The following is a 26,401-nucleotide window of genomic DNA, read 5'->3' on the forward strand; positions in this document are numbered from 1 at the left end:
TTTGAGAAGCCACCTCTGAAGGCCTGTGTTTAATGGAACTGCCACAGCCTTTGAGGCCACACATGCCCAACTACCTCTAAATCATGAATTCCGAGCTATGGGACGACTTTTCCCGGGGCGGCAAGTCTTCAAGCATCAGGCACAGCACGTTGGCAATCTCATAGTACAGCTCTTGAAGCCTGGAGAGCAGACCAGGAAGGGAGATCTGAGCACAGAGCAAGCTCCAGGCCACCCTGTCACCACAGACCACACACTGGCACCTGTGAAGTTGCCATACCCACCAGGTATGTGTGGGGTCAGGAGAAAACAAAGGCTCAGGTAGGTTGTAACCCTGATCTATCACTCTGCTGGGGACCCCTGACCTAAGTTAACTCATCTCATGTGTCATGTCCACAACAAACCCCTGGACTTGGCAAGTAAGAATGGTGTGGTGGTACCTAAACAGTACCTGTCCTGTTCTGGGACCCAATGAGGGCGATCCCTGGTTCCCTCCTTTCCAGTCACCCTAGTCTCTGAGGCTTCCAGAGGGGTTTCATAGAGAAGTCAGGCTTCTGATGTCTGCTCTTGCTCAGAAGTCCACACTAGCTCACTAATGTCCACAGCTCCTCAGCTGCCAGCCAAAACCCCAGCTAGCTTGCACTGAGAATCAGACCTGGCCCAGGGGCTCCGTATGTGACAGGAAGGAAAAGGGCAGGCACTTGTTCAAAGATAATGGAAAGATGGTAGCAGAGCCAAGCTACGATCCGCTGCACTTGACTTACCCCCACACACACACACACACATTCCTTGCTCCCTGGAAAGTGTTAGTGAGCAGGAGCCTGAAGGGATGAAGAAAGCTAACATCTGGATACAAATGAAAGAGAGTTGGGAGGGCCAGCAGAGCAGAGTCCCTTGCACCACAGACCCACACACACAACAGCCCGGCGTCCAGGCATCCATGGGATCCTACGCTCCCAGGAAGGGCCTTTGTGTACCCATCCACCCTGCACCTTGGTCACCAACCCTTCTATCTCCTGGAGTCTACAACATGCCCTGGCCTTAAAGAAGCCATGGGGACCAGTAACTCACTTGTTGATAGTAGTGTCCTGGTTATCCAGAGTGGACAAGTAGACATCGATGAAGGGCAGGCTAGTGCCAAATTCATCCAGGACCATGGGGTCCGTGTGCCTCAGGGTCTTCTTGAATTCCTCCACCAGCTCAGTGAAGCTCTTGCCACCGCTTTCCTAGAGAGGGAAGCAATGAGGGGCCAATGAAGACAGCAGTGAGGCTACAGAGACCCGCGAGCCCTGTGAACCCTAAGTCACAAGTTCGTCCTGACCACTGAGCCAAGACTCTGTAAGAATGGAACCGTCTCATGGATCACCATCCCTGGTGTGAGGCCAAGGTCTAAAGGACAAGAGAACGTCTAATGGTGACCTCCTCCAACCCTGAACAAATCTTGGGCACAGCTAGATTGGCATCTCCCTCTCAGAAGAGGGACACTCTGACAATGAGGGACCCAGCAGGGCCCCCAGGTTAGACCAAGAACACAAGACAGAAGAGTGCAGGCCGTAAGCGGTACCATGCTTAGCATCCTTCCAGCCCCTTGTGCTTATTCTTGTCCTGATTTTAGGGGTGTGGGGATATGAGGTTGAGTGACACCCTGGGGTCGAGCTGCCTGGTACCAGATGGGCCTAAGTAAGACGCTCCAGCAGGAAGCACCCCACAATGGAGAACCTTCCACCAAAGAGGGGGCATTAGAACTAACTACAATACTCAACAGTCCAAATACTTCAGGGAAACACACAACACAGGAAGAAAGCATGGCTCTCGTGGCTGCAGGGGAAAAGGCCTGCCTTACCAAAAACCACATGTGCCTGACCCCACCTGACCTCCGCTTGAGTCCAAAGCTCTTCCTCCTGGCCATTCCACTGTCTGTCTGTCTGTCTGTCTGTCATCTCTACAGTGGGGTCACCTACCTGTGTGTTCATCAGCCTGTTGACCGCCTCTTGCTGGCGCCTCAGAATCATCTGCTTCTCCTCCATAAGCGTCATGTGCCTCTCTACCATCAGCTCCCGCTGAAACTTTTTGATGGAGTCCTAGCAAGGCAGGGTAGACGAGTTAAGACCGTGCTCTCTCTTCCGTACCCTTTCCATGCCCAGCCTTTCTCCTTGCCTGGCTTGCCCTGAAGCTCAGACCTCGGCAGAAAGGCCCACCCGACACAAGCCAGCCCCCAACTCAAGTTGTCACCCACAGCTGCAACCGTTTCCTAAGCTCTGCTGGCCTGCCAGCCCCCATCACGTGGTGATGAACATAAGGGGAAGAGTCAGGCGCACATGAGAGGGAACATCTGGCTACCTCCACAACACTTCATAAGAAAGACATAAATCCAGCTTGTCCACACACACACACACACACACACACACACACACACTACAAGCACAGCCTCACCTCTGTGTGCATGATCATTACACCCACAAACATGTTGAGGAAGATGAAGGAAGCAAGCAAGATGAAGAGGATGGTAAATGCCCGGCTCACAGTAAACTTCCGCTGGTCCAGCTGTTCCTGCAGGTCTGTCCAGCCATCAACCTGGTCAGGCAAGGCAGGGTATACTGAGCACCAAGACCCAGCAGAGTACATTTCCATGTCACCTATGCCGGAGGAGCACCAGACCCACTGAAGTGCTGCCAACTCAGTCTCCACATCAGTCCTTCAGCACCTCCCCATCCACCACTGCCCTCTATACACAGAAATGCAGGGTACCACTAGGTGGGAGCCAACGTGCCTAAGGGAGTCTCTCCTCTCAAGACCTCCCATTTTCTCCTAAAATGCACAGCCTATTTCCAGGCCCATCTTTGGAAAAAATAAAAGCAAAACAAAGTTTTTTTAAAAATAATTCAAAAGTCTAGACTTTGAGACTTGGGCTTTGCTTATTCTGGGTGAATTTGTAACAGCTTACTTTTTTAAAGCTGTATGCTGTGGGCTTCATTTATAACTTAAGGTTAATCCAAATTAAGTATCATTAGAGAATTCTAGCGAGTTTTATTACCCTGTGCAACACATGGCATGATTTATAAAGTCATGGGGTTAGAGACAGAAATGGAACGCACTGGGCTCTGACCAGTCCCAGCATGCCAGTCCCAGTTTCCTGTGCCCACTAATAAGCACCTGAACATGGGGAAGGTCCCACAAGAGGCCCAGCATGTCCACACGCTCACCCTTCCTAGACAGTCCCTCTCCAGGTTCTGCCCTCCCCACAGTCCCCAGACACGGTACCGTAGCCAGACTGAAGAGGGTGAAGAAAGCCGCAGCCAGGTTCCCCCAGTTATTCAGGTCGCCATTCTCTGGCATTCCAAACAGGCAGAATCCCAGGATAGCGAAGATGTACATGAGCACAAAGAGGAGGGTCAGCACAGAGGCCACCGTGTAGACCGTCTGCCCCACAGCAGTGATGAGTGTCTGCAAGGCAGGGATACTGCAGCTAGGCCGGTGCCCCTGGCTAAGCCAGAACCTAGAGGGCCAGCCTACCAGCTCCCAGCTGTCCTCAGGATCACGCCTGACACACGGGAACAAGTATCAGCTGAGTGAATGCTCAGACTGGTGCCCAGACAGAGGACTGCCCCAGTGCCACAGCGGCACCCACCCTGTGTCATGGGTGGACTGTACACTGTCTCAGGTCTGGGTCACCTCTCCATCGGCCCCTGTGACCTCTCTACTTGAATCCCACCTCAATCTGTAGTCATCCCTGGATATTACTTTTGTGCTTCTCCACTGAGAGCCAGCCCCAAATGTGCTGTCCCCCAGGCCCAGGAAGAATAGGGGCATCATCATGTACCTGAGGACAGAGAGGGCCAAGAGGAAAATGGCTCCCCGTTCTTTACAGACCTCACCTCAAGGCAGCTCCCCATCTAAGGATCTTCATCTTCCTCCTACAAAATGGGTAATTTCCTTGTTCTCCCTTCCCTTGTCTGTCCCTGGAGTGCTCCATGAATTTGTTGTCCAGTTATCATGCCCTGAGACTTGCACTGAGTATGTGCTTTAGAATCATTGACCTACTAAGGGTGTTTCCACAAACTGCAGTGGTTTGAATAAGAATGGCCCCCATAGCCTTATAGATTTGAATGCTTAGTCACCAGGGGGTGGCAATATTTGAAAGGATTAGAAAGATTAGGAGGTGTGGCCCTGTTGGAGGAAGTGTGTCACTGGAGGTGGGCTTTGAGGTTTCAAAAGGCCATGCCAGGCCCAGTCTCTCTTTCTGCCTGAAGATCAGGATGTAGCTCTCAACTGCTTCTCTAGCACCATGCCTGCCTGCCTGCTTCCATGCTGTCTATCATGATGGTAATGAACTCACCCTCTGAAACTGTAAGTGAGCCCCCAAGTACAGGCTTTCTTTTATAAGCATCGCCTTGGTCATGGTGTCTTTTCATAGCATTGACTAAGACAGAAGTTGATGGTGGTACACACCCAATCCCAGTACTCAGGAGGCAGAGGCAGGGAGATCTCTGAGTTTGAGGCCAGCCTAGTCTACAGAGAAAGACAGCCAGGGCTACACAGAGAAACCCTGTCCCGAAAACCTCTCCCCAATAAAAAGACAGAAGTTGGCACCAGGGCCTGGGGTATTGCAGTGACTGGCCGGACCATGCTGTTTTTTGGAGGCATTTGGAAGGCTTTGAGACTTTGGACTAGAAAAGTGGTTGGATGCTCTAAGAGGGCCTAATGGGCCATCCTAGAAGGGCGATTTGAACAATGAGGGCCCAGCTCAAGAAGTTCCAGAGAAGAAGAATATTAATGACCCAGAGCCCATTATTTTAATATTTTGGCAAAGAATATGGCTGCTTTTTGCCTTTGTCCTAATCTGCCTGAGGCTAAATTAAAGGGGGAGAGTAGGGGAGTGGGGGATGGGGTGATTGGATTGAGGTGCTGGCAGGGAGATTTCAACACAGCCTGTTAGTGACTGTGTCATATGGTTACTAATGGCCACTCTTGTGCAGATCTACAATAAAAAGGAGCAAGTGGGAAAAGGAGAAATACAAAATGTACAGTTGGAGGGGAAAAGGAGCATCAGGAAGTATAATGGAGCTAAATCCGGTGCTCAAGAAGATAAAAAGTTTAAAGCAAAGCTTGATGCTAAATGAAATAAAGGGAGTACTGACCTCAGGGCAAGACCCCAGCTAGCTAAGCTACCAACTTGTGGAAATGAACTAAAGAAATGCTTTTAAGCAGGGAATGAAACCATCATAAACAGAAAGCTGGTGAATATGTAATTGAAAGATCTCTGAGTTCAAGGCCAGCCTGGTCTACAGAGCAAGATCCAAGATAGCCAAGCTTAGGCAGTGAAAGAAACCATAGAAAACAGAAAGCTGGTCAAGATGTAATCTTAGAACAAGAAGGTCATGTTCCAGCCCAGGCAAGCAGGAAAAATTTGGCAGCTTTGGCCACGTAGCTCTGGCTTTAGAGTCAAGGATACAAGAAAGGGGTTGTGGAATCTCCCTCCATGGCTAAAGAAAGCTGCTGAAGCCAGGCATGTGTCAGGGGTGTCCCTGCATAGAGGCCCAGAGAGGCCATTGTGTGAAGCTGTGAAGGTGAAGCCTGGGTTGTGTTGAAGACCCCAAGATGTTGGACATACCAGAGTTGTAGAATACCTGCTGAGGGGAGCTGCTAACAGCAAGTGGAACCAGCCCAAAAGAGAAAAGAATGTTGCATTCAACAAAGCTGAAAGGAGTTGAAGATCTGAAGAATCTTTTGACATCTGACATGAAAATGCAGAATTTGGAGTTTGCCCTGCTGGTTTTCAGTCTTGCTTGGGTGCAGTATTTCCTCACTATGCTCCCTTCCTCCCTTTTGGAACTGTAAGGTATAGTCTGTGCCAATGTATGTTGGCAGAATGTGATCTACTTTTTTAATTTTGATTTTACAGGGGTTACAGTTAAGAGATTGCCCGGAGTCTCAGGGGAAACTTTGAATTTGGACTTTTTTTTTTTTTTTTTTTTTTTTTGGCTTTTCGAGACAGGGTTTCTCTGTGTAGCTTTGCGCCTCCCCTGGAACTCACTTGGTAGCCCAGGCTGGCCTCGAACTCACAGAGATTCACCTGGCTCTGCCTCCCGAGTGCTGGGATTAAAGGCGTGCGCCGCCGCCGCCGCCGCCGCCGCCGCCGCCGCCGCCACCACCACCACCACCACCACCACCACCACCACCACCACCACCACCCGGCGAATTTGGACTTTTAAACAGTATTGAGACTGTGATAGACTATGGAGACTTCTGAAGTTGGACTGAGTACATTTTTGCATTATGATATAGCTGCAAGGCTATGGGAGCCAGGAAGTAGAATTTGGTGGTTTGAATAAGAATGGCCCCCATAGGCTCATAGATTTGAATGCTTAGTCACCAGGGGGTGGCACTATTTGAAAGGATTAGAAGGATTAGGAGGTGTGGCCTTGTTGGAGGAAGTGTGTCACTGGGGGTGGGCTTTGAGGTTTCAAAAGGCCATGCCAGGCCCAGTCTCTCTTTCTGCCTGAAGATCAGGATGTAGCTCTCAACTGCTTCTCTAGCACCATACCTGCCTGCCTGCTTCCATGCTGTCTGTCATGATGATAATGGACTCACCCTCTGAAACTGTAAGTGAGCCCCCAAGTACAGGCTTTCTTTTATAAGCATCGCCTTGGTCCTGGTGTCTCTTTATAGCAACAGGACAGTGACTGAGACACAATTTCAAATAGGTGGCTAGTGTCAGGGTGAAGGCTCAGAGGCTTAGAGGACCAGTTTGTCCCGGTCACAACACAATGGCAGAGTGAGGAGTAACCACTAAACCCTTTCCCCATGCCACCACCAGCCACCCGTGGCCCAGAGCACCGTGGCCCTTAAGACTGGTTTAGCACTAGGAGGACAGCTTGGAGCTGAACACAGAAGAGCAGGGACTGGACAATGGGCATATTCTAGGACACAGAAAGGTCATCTCAGAGAAATACACTACCCTAAATTCCCCTGAGGAATAAGAGCAGTGTTTTCAGACTAATTTTGAAAGAACTGAGGTTTTGATGATTGCCTGTCTCCCTGCTAGGCAGCGACAGCACTTTCTCAAGCTATTATGAACTGCCTCCCACAGGCTCCTGCACTTGGGCTCGATAATCAGCTGACTGGCTTTTTGGAAGTGGCTGGATCCTGAGGTCTCTGGCATAATCAATGGATTACTCACTTGATAGTGTCACAGTATGATGGTATTTGGGGTGGAGGGAGAAAGCAGGAAGTGGGGCATAGCTGAGGGCAGTAGGGCACTGGTGGCTCACACTTGGGGTGTTGGCCTGGCTCCTCCTGTACTCCTCTCTCTGCTTCCTGTCTGCCATGAGGTAAGCATCTCCACCACACACTGGACAACTGAGGTCGGTACTCTCTATCATATGCTGGACAAATGAGGTGAGTATCTCTGTGACATGCCGGCCAACAGAAGAAAGGGCAATAAAATCGTGAACTAAACTACAGAAAGCAGTGGGGAAATGTGTGCTGTTGACTGGGCACAGCCAAGTCAAGGATCTCAGAGCATCAGAGTAGCGGAGGAATGGTAAAGTCTCCCCCTTGGCATGAGGCTCAGAGGCAAGGCAAAGCCATCCTGTGATACAAGTGTGGATGTTGAGAGTGTGTGCAGAAAATGTCCAGCATAGCTTTCTGCCCATTCCTGGGATGTTTGCAGACTGAAAACTGCTTGCCCATGGAGACTGTTCCTATTGGGATTAGCTAGACCTGCACCCTCGACCAGCTGTGTGGCCTGCTTCCTTGTTTATCTGAATGCACCAACTCCACACCCTTGTTCAGGTGTGCACCAACTCCACACCCTTGTTCAGGTGTGCACCAACTCCACACCCTTGTTCAGGTGTGCACCAACTCCACACCCTTGTTCAGCCGTGTGCACCAACTCCACACCCTTGTTCAGCTGCGTGCACCAACTTCATACCCTTGTTCATCCGTGTGCACCAACTCCACACCCTTGTTCAGCTGCGTGCACTAACCCTGCCTCTCTTCTTCACCTCTACACTCTCGACACACTGAGCTCGGGGTGGGCAGCTGAGTTTTCCCCATCTGAGCTCACAGTACACTGACTCCTGCTTCTCTGTCTGTGTGTCTGTCTGTGATCTGTGTTTTCTTCATTTCCTCACTGCCTGAGTCAGATCCACTCCTGGAGCCTTGCATGGATGTGGCACACATAAATAACTTTTTAAGTTGTTCTCGCAAGGCCTAAGAGAGTGGGAACCCCTGGGCACTGTGGCCATGGCACACGTGTAAGATACAGAGGCAGGAAGCCAGTGTGCTGAGTAGTAGAACCTGCACAGGGCTCAGGAAGTAGCTGTTCCAGGTTCCTGCCTCTACACCAGCCCATGGACCGATGGCACCTAAGGTCACAACTGAGCAGCCTTGAAAATGACAGCCAGAGGCAAGGAGGTCACACTCTCTGCAAGGACCCTACCAGCTGCTCAAGGCCACACTCTGCAAGCACAAGCCTCCCAGGCTCCAGCAGTGTGCGGTTCAGATTAAGACAGAAACTCAGTCTGGAGGGCAGGGCCTCTGTCTCTGGAAGCCCTGGTCTTTGGGTTCTGTGGTCTAGCCCAGAAGCGGCATCTGCTTTTGAATTCCCAGTTGCTAGGAGAATCAATTCTTAGTATCAGTTGAGCTCCTTGGGCTCTGAATCAATCATTGCTGTCCTCTTAGCCCTGGGGCATTCTGGGTACCTCCAAGCAGAAGAGGTGGCCAGGCCCAGGGCACTGAGGAAGCATCCTCCATAGCCCCTTGGATACTGGGAAAATGATGAGGCCCCAGGAAGCAGGAGCAGGGAGGTGGTGGCTCCAGGCTGAAATGCTGTGAGCAGAGGCAGTGGGGCCCTTGATAGCTGGGTGCTGTCTGGCGGGGACTCTGTGAAAACCAAGGAACAAGCACACAGCCATGAGGTGGGAGGCACTGGCATTCGAATGATTAGTAGTCAGGAGCCAAACACTAACTTTGAGTACTGAGATTGCTCATCTGTTATTGACTTCCTTTACACTTCAGTTGACAATCTGGATGGTGCACGTCTTTAATACCAGCACTCAGGAGGCAGAGGCAGGCAGATCTCTGAGTTTGAGGCCAGCCTGGTCAACAGAGTGAGTTCCAGGACAGCCAGGGCTACACAGAGAAACCTGTCTCAAAACAAAAAACAAAATAATGACTGAAGCGTTATCTCCTGCTAATTCATCTGACCATATGGAGGGTCAATCTTTACCAATATCATCTTGGTCCTTGAAACCAGTAAGAAAGCGTGATTAGCTTCATTCTACAGATGAATAAGTTGAGGCACAAGGTTACTCGCACATAAATGTCAAGGCTCAAGTCTAGAGAAATGATACAGCAGTTGAGCACAGGCTGCTCTTACAGGAGACCCAGGTTCAGGTCCCAGAGCTGACATGGTATCTCACAACCTTCTGTAACTCCAGTTCTAGGGAAGCTAAGGCCCTCTCCTGATCCCCACGGCACCAGGCACAAACCACAGTGCACATACATATATGTACAGGGAAAAAATGTCAGGGCCGAACTCTGAAAGCTGTGTCTGGCTGTACAAGTCAATCTGAGCCATCCTTTTCCTATCCATGCCATGGCTGCCCTTCATCTGGTGCATATGGCTGTGAGCTGTGTGCCAGGACTCACCTTTGGTGGCCTTGACCACTGGCTGCCATTCTTCTTTGATGGGGAAGGTCTCCTCGTTTTGGTATGGCCACTCTGGAAGCACCATTCCCACGATCTTCCTGAGGTTGCCAAGGTCATGGAACATTCTTCAGAACATTTCAGAACAGGCCTCAAGGCCGACCTCTCACATTCAGCCCATCCTATAGGCATGCGTCCTGAGCCCATGTTTGCCCAGGGATCTGCTCTCCGGGAAGAGGCTTGTCTGAGTCTACTGTCCATTTGTCTAGTCCGGGTGTGTCTGAGCCCTAAATGTGAGCTCTCCCCCTGGCATACACCCACAGCCACTCCTCTCCAGTTCAGGCCAGGTTTCTGGGTAGCGGTGTCTGTACGTCCTGTTCCCACTTCCTGGTCTCTCCCTGTGGGACTGTTTCCCGCCCCTCTCTTGAGTGACCAGCCTTCTGCTAACAGCCTCTTGTCACTCATCTGATGGCATTTGCTCCGTTTCTTTGCTGCTGCTTCATTTTTCCAGGCTGCCTGCTCAGTGTGGATTTTCCTGGCCGGGCCCGTTGCTTGGTTTTCTCAGGATTGGTTTTGCTGTTCTTCTCTCTCCTCTCTGAGTGAGCTCTTTGGATTTTTTATTTGTTTGTTTGTTTGTTTGTTTGTTTGTTTTTCAAGACAGGGTTTTCTCTGTGTAGCCCTGGCTGTCCTAGAACTCACTCTATAGACCAGGCTGGCCTCAAACACACAGAGATCTGCCTGCCTCTGCCTCGGAAGTGCTGGAATTAAAGGCATGTACTACCGACGCTTAACTAGTCCTTATCTCACCAACACCCACCGCCACCGCTCCCACCCCCACCACCCACCACCCCCCCCACCACCATTCCCCCCACACACACCCCCACACGCATGCACGCATGCACTCATGAGCACTCACCCTGATGCCTTGCTGTAGGAGATAAGCTTGAGGATTCGCAGAGACTGTATACCATCAGCAATATGGAGGAATTTGTAATGTTTTCCTTTGATCTTTCGGAGGGAATAGGGTATCAAGATAATAAGGATAACGACCACATCCAGTAGGTTATAGCCATCCCTCCAATATTTAATGGGCTCCACATAGACCTTCATTAAGAACTCACAGGTATAGATGGAGACAAAGATAATCTCTGAGACCTGCAGGGGTCACAAGGGTTAGAGATCAAAACCAATGCAGAGCCCCATAGTCCTGCCCTCTCCCTGCTGAGACCACCCAACCAGGTGTGGAAAAACCCAGACAGAGCCGCTAGCTTGCTTGCTGCGCCTGGACCCCTTCTCCTTCTGAGTCTTCCTTGCCTGTGGCGCTAAGCCTAGGGCGAGGTTTCCCCTAGATGCAGGCATGACTGCCTGGTAGCTGGGCAGCTGGCTGTAAACGGCTATATAGACAGGTCCCGGTCAATACTCAACAAAGCAGGCCACCTGACATGAATAGTCCCCAAGAGAAAGTCACAAGAGTGACTGGCCATCCTGAATACATACACTTGGAAGGTAAAATATACAAGTATATAGTTATATTTAATCCATTACCTTCATCAAACATACATAAAGATCATTCAACTGAAGTCCCCTGGTTTTGAAGGACATTCTGCTTTTTCCCACTTTTATACTGTTTGAACCAATCTCCTCCAAATGCTTCTCCCTTGCCTAAAACTCCAATGGATCTACGACTGCCAGGGGGTCCTTTTAGAAACATCTAAGTTTTTTTCTTCATCAAAATTCATTTGTCACCGGGCAGTGGTGGCTCACACCTTTAATCCCAGCACTCGGGAGGCAGAGGCAGGTGGATCTCTGTGAGTTCAAGGCCAGCCTGGTCTACAGAGCAAGATCCAGGACAGGCACCAAAACTACTCAGAGAAACCCTGTCTCGAAACGCTTCCCCCCTCAAAAATTTTATTTGTCATCTTGACAATCATCTAATATTCATTCACTCATAACTGACAAGACTGAGCAACCGTGTGTCAAGCAAGCCCTGTTTTAGGTAGTGGAAAATGAATAATTAAGACAGATCCCCAATGTTGAGGAACTCTAAGCTGGGGAGAGATAGGCTCTCAGCCCCTGTACAGTGGAAGAGACTTCAGGGGAGCTGGCAAGAGCAACTTGGGAGGCAGGGAGGTGACAGTCACCCAGGCAAGAGGTGTGAGAAGAGTTCTGCATAAAGGGTGGGTTTGCCATTGACACAGGGAGGTACGGGGGAGAGACATCCAAGGATCCCAGGTTTCAAACACAGCAGCTGGGTAAATGCAGGTCTTCGCATGAGCTTGGGGTGAGGTAAAGGAGTGCATTTGGGGGAAAGTGCAGCGTGACAAACGTTATTCTCTTTTCAGGTGTTCGTATTGTTTCCTGGCACTCAGAGTTTGTGACAGAGTTCGTGACCCTGGGTGGTTCCCTCCTTCACACTGCCCTTGTCTACCGTTGGGCACGAAGGCTGAACTAGCTCCATGAGGTGACTGGTCTGTGGGTGGGGCCGGGATGTCCATGTGTGTAGTAAGCAGAGGAGTTTTATATGTCTAGAATTAGATAACCCTCCCAAGTGTGGGCAAAACCTTCAGTCCAGATTAGCCTGGTTTTCAGGGGGGGTGGGGGCATAGGATTTCAACGTAATGCTTTCTAGTTGGTAAGGTTGTGTGATGGATGTTCAAAGTTTGAAGGATTTTACTTTCTTATAGAGAGTCAGTTTTGTAAATTCTTTTCTAGAAAACTATTCCAGCTGGGTTTTTCAAATGTACTGGCATTAAATGTACTGGCATTAAATGATCAGACTTTCTTTTTAAAGTTGGGCTTTACAATTTCTTTTATCTCATTGATTTAGCCTGGGCACATGTGTGTACAAGGACACTGGCAGGTGGCACAGTGTTATGTGTGCATGGAGGTCAGAGGACAACTTGCAAAAGTCAGTTCTCTCCTTCCACCATGTGGGTCCTGTGCATCAACTCAGGTCGTCAGGCTCGGCAGCAGGCGCCTGTACCCACTGAGCCATCCTGCCTGCCAAGTTACCAGATTTTTAAAGTGTCTGCCGTGTCTCTGCACCCTTCTCTTTTTATTGTCACATGAAGGAAGTTACTTTAACTACTTTCAGAGTCCCACTCTGAGCTTTGTGGTTGCTTTCCTGGTGCCTACGATTGAATCTGTTTTCTATCCCATTAATTTCTGCTTTTAGTTTTACTGGTTCCTTCTGTTCTTGGTTTCGTTTATCCTGGTGCTCTTCCTCCACCATTGAGCTCATTACTTTCTTTCTTCTCTTTCCCCGCCCCCTCCTCTCCCCCTCCTCTTCCTCTCCTTTCTAGATGTTGGGGATCAAACCCGGGGCTTGTGCATACTAGGGATGACCTCTACTCCTGAGGTACAATGCCAGTCCCTCATTAGCCTATTATTAGAGTATCTGTACGATGTGTTCTGGGGTGTGTGTGTGTGTGTGTGTGTGTGTGTGTGTGTGTGTGTGTGTGCATGTGTGCTTGGTGTGTGTCTACGTGTATGCATGCGTGCATATGTGCATGCATGTGGTCCACTTGTGGGGTCAGAGGACAAGTTTCAAGAGTCTGGTTCTTTCCTTCGACTTTGTCAAGGCAAAGTCCCCTTGTCTGTGTGGCACTGTGAACCAAGCCTAGGCCAGGAGCTCTAGCCCAATTCTCCCATCTCCACCTCCCATACATACACACCTGTATCTGGTTTGGGGTGTGTGTGTGTGTGTGTGTGTGTGTGTGTGTGTGTGTGTGTGCACAGTGAGCATATGGTTGTCAAAGAACAACTTGTAGGAGTCTGTTTTCTCTTCCACCATGGAAGACTGAACTTAGGTCATCAGGCTTAGCGGCAGGAGCCTTCATCCACTGACCTCCAATGTTTTGGTGGGAGTGGAGCAGCGTGGCTTGGCTCGGTTTTGACGTAACTATGAATGGGGTTGCTCTCCTGATTTCTTCCTCAGCATATCTGTTATCGGTTGACAGGAAAGCTTCTGATTTTCATAGGTTAATTTTGTATGTTGCCATTTTGCTGAAAGTGTTTATCAGATGCCGGTAGTTCTGGGATCTCTTACATATAGAATCATCATCTGCAATCAGAGACCCCGACTCTGCCTTCCCTGTTTGAACCTATCTGCTTTTCTTATCTTACTGCTCCAGCTGAGATGTCCAACAGCCCATCGGGTAAGAGCAGAGAACATGATTTTATTGGGAATTCTTTCCATCTTTCCCAGTTAGTACACTGTTGGCTGTAGGATTTTCACATGAAGTCTTGGATACACCAACACGGGTCCTTCTATTCTTGTCTTTCCGGGCCTTTCCTGATGAAGGGATTTGGGATTTTATCAGAAGCCTTTTCTGCTTCTGTTGGGAGAGTCACATGATTTCTGTCCAGGAGTCCATGCTGAACCACCCTTCACCACCAGGTGTCATGAAGCCCACTTTACCACGGTGGGTGAACTTCTGGCCGTGTTCTTAGGTTTGGGTTGCAGATCTCAGAGAGAATTGTTTTGCACCTATGTTCACTGGGGAGACTGCTCTCTGTCTCTCTCTTGTATGTGTATCTGGGTGACTCTGGCTTCCTAAAAAGTCGTTGGTGCCCTCTGCTCCCCTGGTGTGGGAAGGTTTGACAGGCTGACCCTTCTTTAAAGGACTGAAAGGATTCATAAGTAAATCCTTTGGACCTGGACGTTTTTAGTTGGGAGACTTTTATTATTGCTTCAATCTCATTATTTGTTGTAGACACACTAGAATTATTTATCTAAGGGAAGTGGTGTGATTATATTTTAATTTTTAAAATATCTTTAAATTTTTTTTAATGTCTCTTAACTACTTGCATGTCTGTTCCTTCATGTGAAAAACAATTTTTTTAGTTTAAATAAAGAAGAGGTATTTTTCTCAGTTTCTCAAAGAATTGACATATCTAACTAGATGGTCTGCAGGCATGCATGTGTGAAGATGGCTTGTGATGGGGCCACCAACAGATCTGCAACTTAGTCTAAAAACTAGAAATGAAAGCATTTGCACTAATTTCTTTGAACGATAAATATATGTGTGCAGCACTTCCCTTATGAAGACCAGAGTCAAGTCAGAGGTTCTGAGCACCGTGTTCTTCGGCCTTCAGTTTGTAATATTTATCACAGTAATTGGTTATCTGTGTTTACTAGCATATGAAGTTCAATGAAAGATAATTTTTGCTGTCAAAAAATAAGTTGTTTAATTTTCATTTAATTTGGTAGCAACTAGAAATTCATTTATTTCTTTTAGGTTCTCCAATTTAGTGGAATACAAGTTTCTAAGGTATTTCCTAATAATTTTCTTCATTTCATTAGCATTTATTGTAATGGCTCTCTTTTCCTCTCTGTTTTACTGTTTTGGGCCCTCTTTATCTGGCTTGACCCTACAGGTTTTCCAATCTTATTTATCTTTTCAAAGAAGGAACTCTTTGATACTTTACCTTGTTTTATTCGTTTTTATTTCACTAATTTCCATCCTGATCATAATTATTTCTTCCATGTGCTAATTTTAGGTTCGGTTTCTTATTTTTCCAGTGTCCTGACATGTGACAATGAGTGTCCTGTTTGGAACCAAATTTCTCCTATTTTAAAAGGCTTTGCATGTATGTGGGTTCACAGCCACAGAAGTTGGGGAGTCAAGGGGAATCCTTCTGGAGTGGCTCTCCCCTTCCACCGTCCTGTGCATCTCAGGGACTGAACTCAGGTTCCAGGCTCGTGGATCAAGTACCTTTCCCTGGTGAGCTCTCTTCCAAGCCCCTCCGATTCTGCAATACAGGCACTTCCGCTCTTAGGACTTTTTCATTTATCCCACAGGTTTGATGTGCTGTTTCCGCTTTCATTAGACTCTAGGAATGCTCTTGCCTTCTCCTTGACGTCAGCAAGGACGCGTTTGATGTCCAACAGTGGGCTCTTGGATCTCCACGAGTTTCTCTTCCTGTTGCTTTGTAGTTTCATTTTCCATTGTGATCAGATAAAATACAGGCAATTATTTCAACTTTCCTATATTTATTAAGACTTGGTTCCTTATAATAGAAATCTATGTCTATATTCCCAGAATATTTTGGTATTTACCATTAAATTTTTTAAATCCCTCACTCCTTTTTTTTTTTATTCTTACAGATTATATGGTAAGGACTCCAAGTGCTGTGAGATGGATCAGTGATTAAGAGCTCTTGCAGAGGACCCAAATTCATTTCCCAGCACCCACATCAGGTGGCCTCAAAACTGCCTGTCACTCCAGATCCAGGAGATCTGACACCCTCTTCTGGCCTCCATGGGTATCAGCATACATATACGCATACACACAGAGAAAGATACACATAAATAAATAACAATTTTTTTAAATCCAAGTAGTGTGGCTGAAGAACATTCCAGTCTGCATTTTGTGGTTTGTCCTTCCTCTCCTCCCTGTTTCTTGACAGTAGGTAGCTGATTCCAAAAGCAGGAACACACTCAGGTCTATCCCGGGCAAGGCTGCAGGTGCTTCCTTTTCTAGCAGGCACATGGGGTCTGCTGGTTCTTATAGATGCTCAATACCCAGATTCATTGATTCTCCAGAGTTGAAGTGCGTGACATGCTGTCATTTCTTTCTAATGTATCAACTGGAACACTTTATAGAAATATCATGAATGATGTACACCTGAAATTCCAACACTTGGGAGGCTGAGGCAGAAGGATCATGAGTTTGGAGCCAACCTGGGCTACAGAGCATGAACTTGTCTCAAAACAAAATGTTAAGAACTGTAGTGTGAGTAGCCACACAGCAGATGACTCCTTAAGGTTAGAGATCATGTCAGAAATACCAGTAAAGCCTTTCCTGTAACTTCCGGTTCAGGAGGAAGACTTAGTCCTTTACCTCCGTGGCCTCACCTCAGTCTTTGAGGATTTTCTAACCATAGTACTTATTATCCTTGCACCTCACATTGCCTCATCTTCAGCCAGCAGAAGGTCCCCAAATTAACTCCTGCATTCCTTTGCCATGAGCACAATAAACTCCTCATTTTCAGTAGCACGGGATGGTTCCAGCATGCAGGATGCTGAAGGAAAAGGAACACAAGCTCAAGTCTGCCTGGGCCACACACAAGAGCTTGCTATAAACAGACAGATAAATACCACAAACAAACAACATGAAAGATGGAAGAAAATAAAATGTAAGCTCTCCTGGGTGGAAGATGTAAGTTGATGGTCAAGTGCTTGCCTACTATGTGTGAGCACACCCTCTCCCCTAAAAAAAAATAAACAGAAGAGAAAAATTCCACAATTACCCATGTGCTTTAGCACACACAAATTTCACAGTGTCTCAGAATAACACATGGTAAGACCCTGTTGCTAAAATAACACATACTTTCTTTCAGCAGAGAGATGACCACAGAGAAGGCACAGGACATAAAGAAATCATCTCAAGCCAACCAGGAAATGCCCTCCCTGCTGGCTAGCTCTCAGAGGGCCAGCACATGCTGCAGGCACTTATGGGTAATTACACACTAACTGGACAAGTGGGTCGTCAAAAACATGTTAAAGATTAAATTTTGGTAGAGGCATGTTGGGGGGATATGGAGAAAATTGGAGGGGAAGAGGAAGATGTATATGATCATATTTTATTGTATATATGTATGAAATTCTCAAAAAAAAATAAAGACAATTTTAAAATAAAAAAAAGTTTTGCCAGGCAGTGGTGGTTCATGCCTTTAATCCCAGCACTGGGGAGGCAGAGGCAGGAGGACTCCTGTGAGTTAGAGGCCAGCCTGGTCTACAGAGTGAGTTCCAGGACAGCCACGGCTACACAGAGAAACCCTGTCTCAAAAAACAAAGTTATAAAACTTTTTGTAATGGCTTACCCCATTGTCCATCTTTCAGTCACGCTATAGAGCCTTAGGATCAAAGAATAAATTCATTATGTGCTATGCTTTTTCCTGTGAAATGACAATCAGCATTAATTCTACAAACAACTATACCTGCCATGTTCATCACCAAAAGCACCAAAGTGATGCTTCTTCAGACATTTGGGCTGGCTGAGACTTTTTCCTAAGTGAATCCCTGAGGAAGGGCAGGCACTTATGGGTAATTACATAATTGGGATTAGAGCACATGCCATGAGTCTGAACATCAGTGAGTTTGTGCCTTTTTTTTTTTTTTGGTTTTTCGAGACAGGGTTTCTCTGTGTAGCTTTGCGCCTTTCCTGGGACTCACTTGGTAGCCCAGGCTGGCCTCGAACTCACAGAGATCCGCCTGCCTCTGCCTCCCGAGTGCTGGGATTAAAGGCGTGCGCCACCACCGCCCGGCTGAGTTTGTGCCTTTTATAAAGCCTGAGTCCCTTCTTGGTTCACATTTTCTTTCCTGGGGGAAGTTGAGCATGTCATTCCACTATCTTTGGACAGAGAGTGTGGCCACAGAGAAGTGTGATGGTGATTTGCTTCTTCATTAGCTAGACTTCCCAGAATCCTTGAAGCCCAAACATTTCACCCCAGTGTCCTAGTGTTCGCTGGGTTGAGTTCATATTCTTGGGTGTGCAATGTGCACTCTTTCAACATACAGATTTTGGGGTGATTTTTCTTGGGTTTCGATTTTTAGCGTTCCGATCCTGGATATCCTTATCCAGGATTTTTTCCTCAACACAAGTACTCAGCATTTTCCATCACTTCCATTTTTAATGAGTTTTTTAATTCCTCAAATTAATTCAAGCTATCATCTGTTGTATCAAACTGTTTGCTCTACTCTAGCCTTTGGTTTTGAAATGGTTTTATTTGATTTCTAGTTGTTTCCTGAGTTTTGTCACCGTGTTTCTGTTCCCTCTGCACGTACAATGTTTTCCTTAACGCTGCTTTGCTCTCGCGGGATGTTATTGTGTTTATCTGATTTTGTAGACTTATCTGTACCGTGGGGTTTCATTACCTCTATGATCAGATTCTTTGTTCTGCTTTCTTATACTAATGTGTGCTATTTACCTCAGTCCTTTACTACTGTACTTTTTATCCTAAATTCATTTCCTAACCTTTAAGAACATATGCTTTTAACTCCACTGAGCTTTGGTCCTAAAATGCAGCCGCTTCATTTGGGGGGCTGTTTCAATTCTATTTCCTTCTGTTTTATCTGAACCCTGTCTTTTTTTTTAAATCTTTATGTTTCCATCTCACTCCCTTTCTCCTAAGTGCACAGTCCTTTGGAGGGAGCTCTGCCTGGTCAGTTCTTCAAGCTCCTTGGTTCTGGATTGTTCCAGCCCCTTTGGAGAGACTGAACTTTCTGAACTCACTACTGGCATGGGCAACATCGAGCCTCACCTCAGCCCAGGACACCTTCCCTTGCCCCTCTGCTTCCTCCCCACAGGGACCGACACTGGCTTCATCGGAAATGCTGCCCGTGAGTCTTGGATATGAGATCTAGTTTCTCTGTTTACAAATGAGAGAGAATTCTGGGAGATCCCATCACCACTGTCTGATGCCACTGCGGAAGTGAGAGGTCTTCTGAATTGTTTCTGTAGAACACTCCTTGCAGCCAGATGCCTGGGAAATATTTTAACATTTTCAGAAATAAAGCAGGCAAAGTAGAACTAAAGCATCTGTGTGCTCACCTCAAAGAGTCTGAACAGTCTGTACATTATGCTGTAATCAGTCCCCAAGACCATGAAGGCAGCATTGGACGTGATGGTGCTGATCATGAGGACCTGGAAAATGGGGTTCTTTATGACCTTCCTAAAGAACGCCTGGCATTCAACATCCTTCCTCCTGTCAAAGGGCAAACGAGAGGCGCGGTTACCACAGAACAACTGCCCCCTCAACGGTTGTTCCCCACACACTGTGAAGAGAACTGTACAGGGGCCTGTAAACAGCTAAATGAGTGGCCCCTGAGACATGGGTGGTGGTCAGAACAGCCTGTCCCACCCTCTCCCTGGACTCCTGAGAAAGAGCAGTCACTACTTCTCAGACCGAGGGAACACCATCTCCACTTACTTATTTAACAAATCGTCCCCACATGACTACTGTCAGTAAACAGCAGGGAAATAGGGGAACATATCTCAAGAAAAATTGGTAATGCATTAGCGTATACACACACACACACACACATCTATGATAAAAAGTCAAACACCCTAAGAGAAAAGGGATACATATCCAATCATGACAGTACAAATGGTATCAGGAATATACAAAGTAATACCTTTGTGGGTTTTTGCTTATAAAATAAGTCAAAACTTTCATGTGATAATATTTCAGGCCTGAAAAAAATGGACTGTGATGGGACATTCTTCTTAAGGAACAGGGAAACCTACATTGATCGGCTTTGATTTAAAAAACAAAACAAACAACACAACAACAACAATGAAAGAACTGTTCATGTCCTCTCCCCGAGACTCTAGCCTAAAAGAATACACCGGAAATGTACACAGTGACTTAGTTCATCACGTTTATCCCAGGATTATTTATAGGGATGAGTACTTGAAAACAATTTTAAAACCTAACAGAAAGGACTAGTTACAGGCTAGTGAGATGGTTCAGGAGATAAAGGCACTTACTGCCAAGCCCAGCGACTTTAGCTCAACCCCCAGGACCCACATGGTAGATACCAAAAGTTGTCTTCCAACCTCCCCAAAGATGTCAGGGCATGCACATGCCCTACACATATAAACATACACACATAATTTTTTAATTTTAAAAGATTGGTTAAGTAAACTATGGAGTATCATACCATGAAATACTGATCCAAAAGTGTATCTACACATCTTCTCATGGCTTAGAAAAATGATTATGATTTGGTGGAGAACAAAGCAGGAAAACAAAACAAGATGGAAACATACTCATCTCAAAAAGATTTTGTCCACATACAAATAAGTAGGAGATTCACCCAGAGCAATGGCAACATACTGACAGTGTCCACTGTAAGCCGGCAACACACTGACAGTGTCCACTGTAAGCATACTGACAGTGTCCACTGTAAGCATACTGACAGTGTCCACTGTAAGCCGGTAACATACTGACAGTGTCCACTGTAAGATGGTAACATACTGACAGTGTCTGCTGTAAGATGGTAACATACTGATAGTGTCCGCTGTAAGATGGTAACATACTGACAGTGTCCGCTGTAAGCCGATAACATATTGACAGTGTCCTCTGTAAGCCGATAACATACTGACAGTGTCCGCTGTAAGCCGATAACATACTGACAGTGTCTGCTGTAAGCCGATAACATACTAACAGTGTCTGCTGTAAGCCGATAACATACTAACAGTGTCCACTGTAAGCTGATAACATACTGACAGTGTCCGCTGTAAGATGGTAACATACTGACAGTGTCCGCTGTAAGATGGTAACATACTGACAGTGTCTACTCTGAGTGGTGAGGCCACAGGCATTCTTTTTTCTATTTATTTACATTTATCAATGCTTTAAAAGTTTTCTTAAAGAGTAGTATATTTTTCCTACTATCTGTAACAAATAAATACATTTCCTTACAGGTAAATATATATACACACATAATTGCCAGGCGTTGGTGGCGCACACCTTTAATCCCAGCACTCAGGAAGCAGAGCCAGGCGGATCTCTGTGAGTTCGAGGCCAGCCTGGGCTACCAAGTGAGTTCCAGGAAAAGGTGCAAAGCTACACAGAGAAACCCTGTCTTGAAAAGCCAAATATATATATATATATATATATATACACACACACACAAAGAGAGAGAGAGAGAGAGAGAGAGAGAGAGAGAGAGAGAGAGAGAGAATTCAACTGTGACAGTCTGCACCTGTGACCCCAAGCCTACTCAGGAGGCTGAGGCAGGAAGATAGCTTGAACCTACAACATAGTGAGGCCTTTATCTTAAGACACAAAGCACCTGCAGAGCTGAAGCTCCTCTGGCCTCTGTGGGCACCACACGTGCAGATGGTGCTCATACACACATGCTAGCACTCACATAACACACACACACACACACACACACACACACACACACAGGAAAAACAAAACAAAAAGACGAGACTATTATTGTGGAATATTACTTTAACAATGTAAAGATGTGTTACATTTATGCTACATTTAATTATGTAAAAATGTGTTGCCAGTTAACCTTGCCTGCCTAAGGCACCTGATTGGTCTAATAAAAAGCTGAACAGCCAATAGTTAGGCAGTAGAGGGGTAGGCGGGGCTGGGCAGAGAGAATAAGTAGGAGGAGGGATCTAGGTGAAAGAGAGAGGAGGGAGGGAGAGAGAATAAGTAGGAGGAAGAGAAAGAGAACAAAGGAGAAAAAGAGGGAGATGCCCAGAGCCAGTCAGCCAGGCAACAGACATGGAGTAGGACACGGAGTAGGACATACATAGTGAAAGAAAGGTAAAAAGCCCTGAGGCAAAATGTAGATGAGGAGAAACAGGTTAATTTAAGTTATAAGAGTTGGACAAGCATAAGCTAAGGCAGAGCATTCATATTTAATAATAAGTCTCCATGTCATGTTTTGGAAGTTGTCTGGTGGCCTAAAAGAAAGTCTGCTACATTCGGCATTCCCATATGGGGTCCAAATTTCCACATGGGACCTGAGAACACTGGGAATAAAATAAAATAAAATAAAATAAATGGACATGGCTCCTTTAAGAAGCTCTGCCATACAGCGAGCACTTCAAGTAAAAACACCGGCCACAGTGCAGTCATGAGCTACCTAGAGTCAGGGTGGTTGAATGCAGCTCCCAGTTAGACACAGCTCTCGGCCAGGCTCAAGGGTCATAAAACTTGGCTCTCATGGACCTGAGTGGGGCAGAGCCAGCTGCCAGTCCAAAGCCACTTAGCAGTTTAAGGTTTGGCTCACATGGTCAGAAAAAGCTAGAGACATGCAATAAAGACAGGTCCAGATTGGGGAGAAAAAAAAAAACAGGTTACAGTGTGTTTAAAAATACACATAGGCTTAAGAAAGAAAATGGGTATACACAGTCATAGGAAAAAAATATAGTATAAAAATAATAAAGTCTTTAAAGAGAAAGTAAAGTAATATAAAGGGGGAAAGCCACGTAAAGATGGAAAATACACAGGGAGTCTGGATCCTGTATGGTGTTGACTTTGAATTTTTTGAATACTGATAAGTGAACGGCCACTGCTGAGAGACATAGGATTGTAAAAGGGACTGCTGAATTAAACCAGCCTAGATACTTTAGGGATGGCTTAACTTTAAAATGGAATTCAGAAAATGTATTGCATTTGGGAAGAGGTTATGCTTTTGTTTCCACAGGAAATAAAAGGCTGTGGATTCTTTCAAGATTAATGGAGATCAGCTTTGATTTGGGGGAGACCTCCTGAAAATCTTGGCTACAGATATAAAGAAATAAACCAAGAAAAACTACAAGACAGGTGACATATATACTGATCCCTCTGCATGGCAACAGTTCTGAGACTGGACAACAAATGTTACAACTAGTTTTCCCAGAACTTGACATTATCTCAATTTTCTCAGGATCCCCTAAAGATGCCATCACCCTAGACAACAGGAAGCAGTCTAAAGAACACAATGCCCACATTCCCAAGATGTGAGGTGGGTGGTTTTTGGTCATTTGGTGGGTTATGGATGCTTGTCATTGTTTAGGGGGGATATAGGAATATGGGATAAAAAGACAACTATTGCCAGGTGGCAGTGGCACATGCCTTTGATCCCAGCACTCAGGAGGCAGAGCCAGGTGGATCTCTGAGAGTTCAAGGCCAGCCTGGTCTACAGAGCAAGATCCAGGACAGGCACCAAAACTACACAGAGAAACCCTGTCCAAAAAAAAAAAAAAAGACAACTATTAACCTCAAATATTTTACATTGGGGGGGTTATGGATTGGGTATATTTATACAAATTTAAAGTTTGTTTGTTTCTACTCTTATTTGGGTATTGTGCTTATGCAGCTCATTTAAAAATGTAATGTATAATTAGGAAATGCAGATTAGTAGTTAGTCATCTACAATAGTCAATCTTGTAGTCATATTAGGTATGTTTTCAAGTTTAAACACATACATTTTAGATACATAGGTGATCATCAAACACTTCAAAGACCTACAGAATATGGTATTTAAGATGTTTAATAAGATGGGGCTTTTCATAACATTGAGACATGTCTGCTCCTGGCAGCACCAATCTACTTCATAAAAGGATGACAGACATCAAGAAATCTTCATATAGAGTTTGCTTTCAATATGACATAGCTAGCATTTGGATAAGAAATTGTCCTTGCCTCAACTGCTGACAGTATACCATCCAAACTGGACAAGCAGAACACAAAGGAAAAAGACTGCCAAACTTTGCAAATACAAGGCAGGATAGGCCTTCAAAATCCCTGCTTCATAGAAAAGTCTGCCAGATATTCTAGGCCTGTAAGGTGAAGATGGATGCCCCAATGTTGCAGAGGAAATTTGGGTGACTACCCAGGCAGCCAGATGTCTCTGTCATTTCTATAGTTTTGAAAGTGGCTTACACTGCACTTCCTGTTTACTCAGGCAATATAATATCCTTATGGGGTCTTTGATGTAGTTGAAGACTAGCTAGTTAGAGTATTCTTTAGTTATGATAGAAGGTAAATTAGGTACAAAACTTTGGACTCAATCAAGATAGGATAAATAATGGAGTGTTTTCTCTGAACTTGCCAAATACAAATGGACTGGATATTTTTACCTGATAAATTTTTTTTATTGGATATAGTCTTACTATGTTAAAGTTAAAACCTCCCTTTTATTTAGACAAAAAGGGGGAAATGTTATGGAATACTACTTTAACAATGTAAAAATGTGTTACATTTGTTTATGTTGCATTTGTTTAATGATGTAAAGATGTGTTGCTTTGCCTGCCTAAGGCACCTGATTGGTCTAATAAAAAGCTGAATGGCCAATAGCTAGGCAGGAGAGGGATAGCAGGGCTGGCAGGCAGAGAGAATGAGGAGAAAGAATCTAGGCTCCAGGGGAGGAGGAAAGAATGAGAAAGAAAGAGAGAGACCTGGGGCCAGCCAGCCACCAGACAGACAGACACAGAGTAGGACATACAGAATGAAAGAAAGGTAAAAAGCCTGGAGGCAAAACATAGATGAAGATAAATGCATTAAACTAAGTTATAAGAGCTGATGGGACAAGCATAATCTAGGGCCAAGTACTCATAACTAAGTCTCCATGTTGTGATTTGGGAGCTGGCGGTCTGAGAAAGCCTGCTACAGACTATCTACCTTATAACCTATAACAAAATATGTAACTTTTATTACATGATTTGAAATAAGTCCTGTAGCAAAATAAAGGAAAAAAGGTCTTCAAATCATCTAATACCTTAGTAAACAGCAGAATCAAATTCAGACTCCAAGTGACCAGCAAATGTGCCAACCTCACCCTCCAGAGAAACCAGCGTGTCTGAGATGCTTTCCTCTCTTGGGATGCAGACAAGTACCTGTAGAAGCAGCTAGGAGAGTTCAGGTGCCCTGCCCCCATGCTTCCCTTCACACATTTTCTGACCATGGAGGTAAAGGATACTTACTTAATTTTCTTGATTCTTGCATACAATGCCTCTGACGCAGTATCAAACAGTGAGCTAGACACAACTCTTACGGGGCTGTGGTAAAAGTGGTGAGTCATCTCCCAAATTTTCTGTTTTTATCCCTTGCTTTTATCATATAACCCAAAACCTCTGCCTAAGGATTTCCTTGGGCACCTGGATTCCAAAGAGGGATGCTGGAAAGGATTCTCTGCTTTATGAGGTCATCTTAGGTATTCTAGCAGTTACTAGCCTGAGAGGGAGTCCTGACTGTGGGCTCATTTGCTTGCAAGTCCCTCTTCGTGGGGTGGGGAATGCCTCAGATGAGTGCCTAGCAATGGAGGCAAAGCAGGACATTAGAGACGTAAAGACTTTCCCTTATAATGTGCCCACTCTGGCAGACAAAGGCCTTTTATAAGATGGTAAGACAAGTTGAGGGTCATGTAGGAGGAAAATTTAAGTTTTCTGAGTTTCTGAGGGACAGAACATACCCAGAGCCAAGACCAATGACATCTAGAAGCAAAGGAAGATGGTGATGGGGGAGGCTGTGGACACAAAAACCCAGGGAAGTCAGAGAAAGCATCGCAGGTCTTGCTATTTGGAAGTTTGGGATGTGGCAACCAAAACTCCTTTCCTGAGGAAAATATGAACAATGTCTAAGGTCCCAAGGACAAATCCAGAGAGTATTATGTCCAATTTCTTTCTCAGTTTATTGGGCTTACTTACAGAGCACAGATAAGGGGTTACATACAGGAGTAAGGGAGTTCCCCACCTAAGGCCACATTGTGAAGTCTCTACCCAGCAGGATCATTGCTTTCCCATAGACACATAAATGAAGGCACCCTCCTCTAACCCTCACCAGCCCATATACTCTAGCCCTGCCCTGAGGCCATAAGCAATCAGGGCAGAACTGCATGCAACATGTGGTATGGAGTGGCAGGATACTCAGGTAAAGGTCCTGTGAGCGTCCCATCCTTCCTTCTATGTGAGACGTCAACAGTCAACAAGTCCAGCTGGGATGATCTTGCAAGCCAGCAACAGCTGAACTCCCAAAGACGCTGGTTGCTTGGCTCAGAGGATAGTCATGAACAATGTGGAAACTCAGAGTGTGAGGAATGAGCCCAAGTGTTGCAGGGTGTCTTTCTGTATGCTGTGAATATGTGTTACTCTGATTGGTTGATAAATAAAGCTGCATTGGCCTATGGCAGGGCAGGATGGAGCCAGGCGAACAAATCCAAGGGAGAGAGTAAGAGGAGAGTAAGGAGAGACGCCAAACCCATCCAGGGAGCAACAAGATGCCAGCAGACCCGTAA

General features: G+C 46.0%; 1 protein-coding gene across 2 annotated transcripts; it reads right to left on the reverse strand.

Moving 5' to 3' along the window:
• On the reverse strand, nt 1–25,272 carry Catsper3 (cation channel sperm associated 3). Of its 2 annotated transcripts, XM_059262834.1 has the most exons (8): nt 25,092–25,272; nt 19,206–19,359; nt 10,565–10,803; nt 3,259–3,457; nt 2,431–2,571; nt 1,959–2,078; nt 1,069–1,223; nt 1–179 (listed from the first exon to the last, which is right to left on the reverse strand). In XM_059262834.1, exons 1-8 carry the CDS (start codon nt 25,187–25,189, stop codon nt 77–79), a joined length of 1,209 nt encoding a protein of 402 aa, XP_059118817.1. In that variant the 5' UTR covers nt 25,190–25,272; the 3' UTR covers nt 1–76. The 2 variants fall into 2 exon arrangements, with proteins under 2 accessions (XP_059118817.1, XP_059118816.1); XM_059262833.1 differs by lacking the exon at nt 10,565–10,803 and having other exon boundaries at nt 3,259–3,441.
• Between the last annotated feature and the right edge of the window lie 1,129 nt (nt 25,273–26,401).

Source organism: Peromyscus eremicus, chromosome 5 (genome assembly GCF_949786415.1).
Source record: "Peromyscus eremicus chromosome 5, PerEre_H2_v1, whole genome shotgun sequence".
NCBI classification, from domain to species: domain Eukaryota; kingdom Metazoa; phylum Chordata; class Mammalia; order Rodentia; family Cricetidae; genus Peromyscus; species Peromyscus eremicus.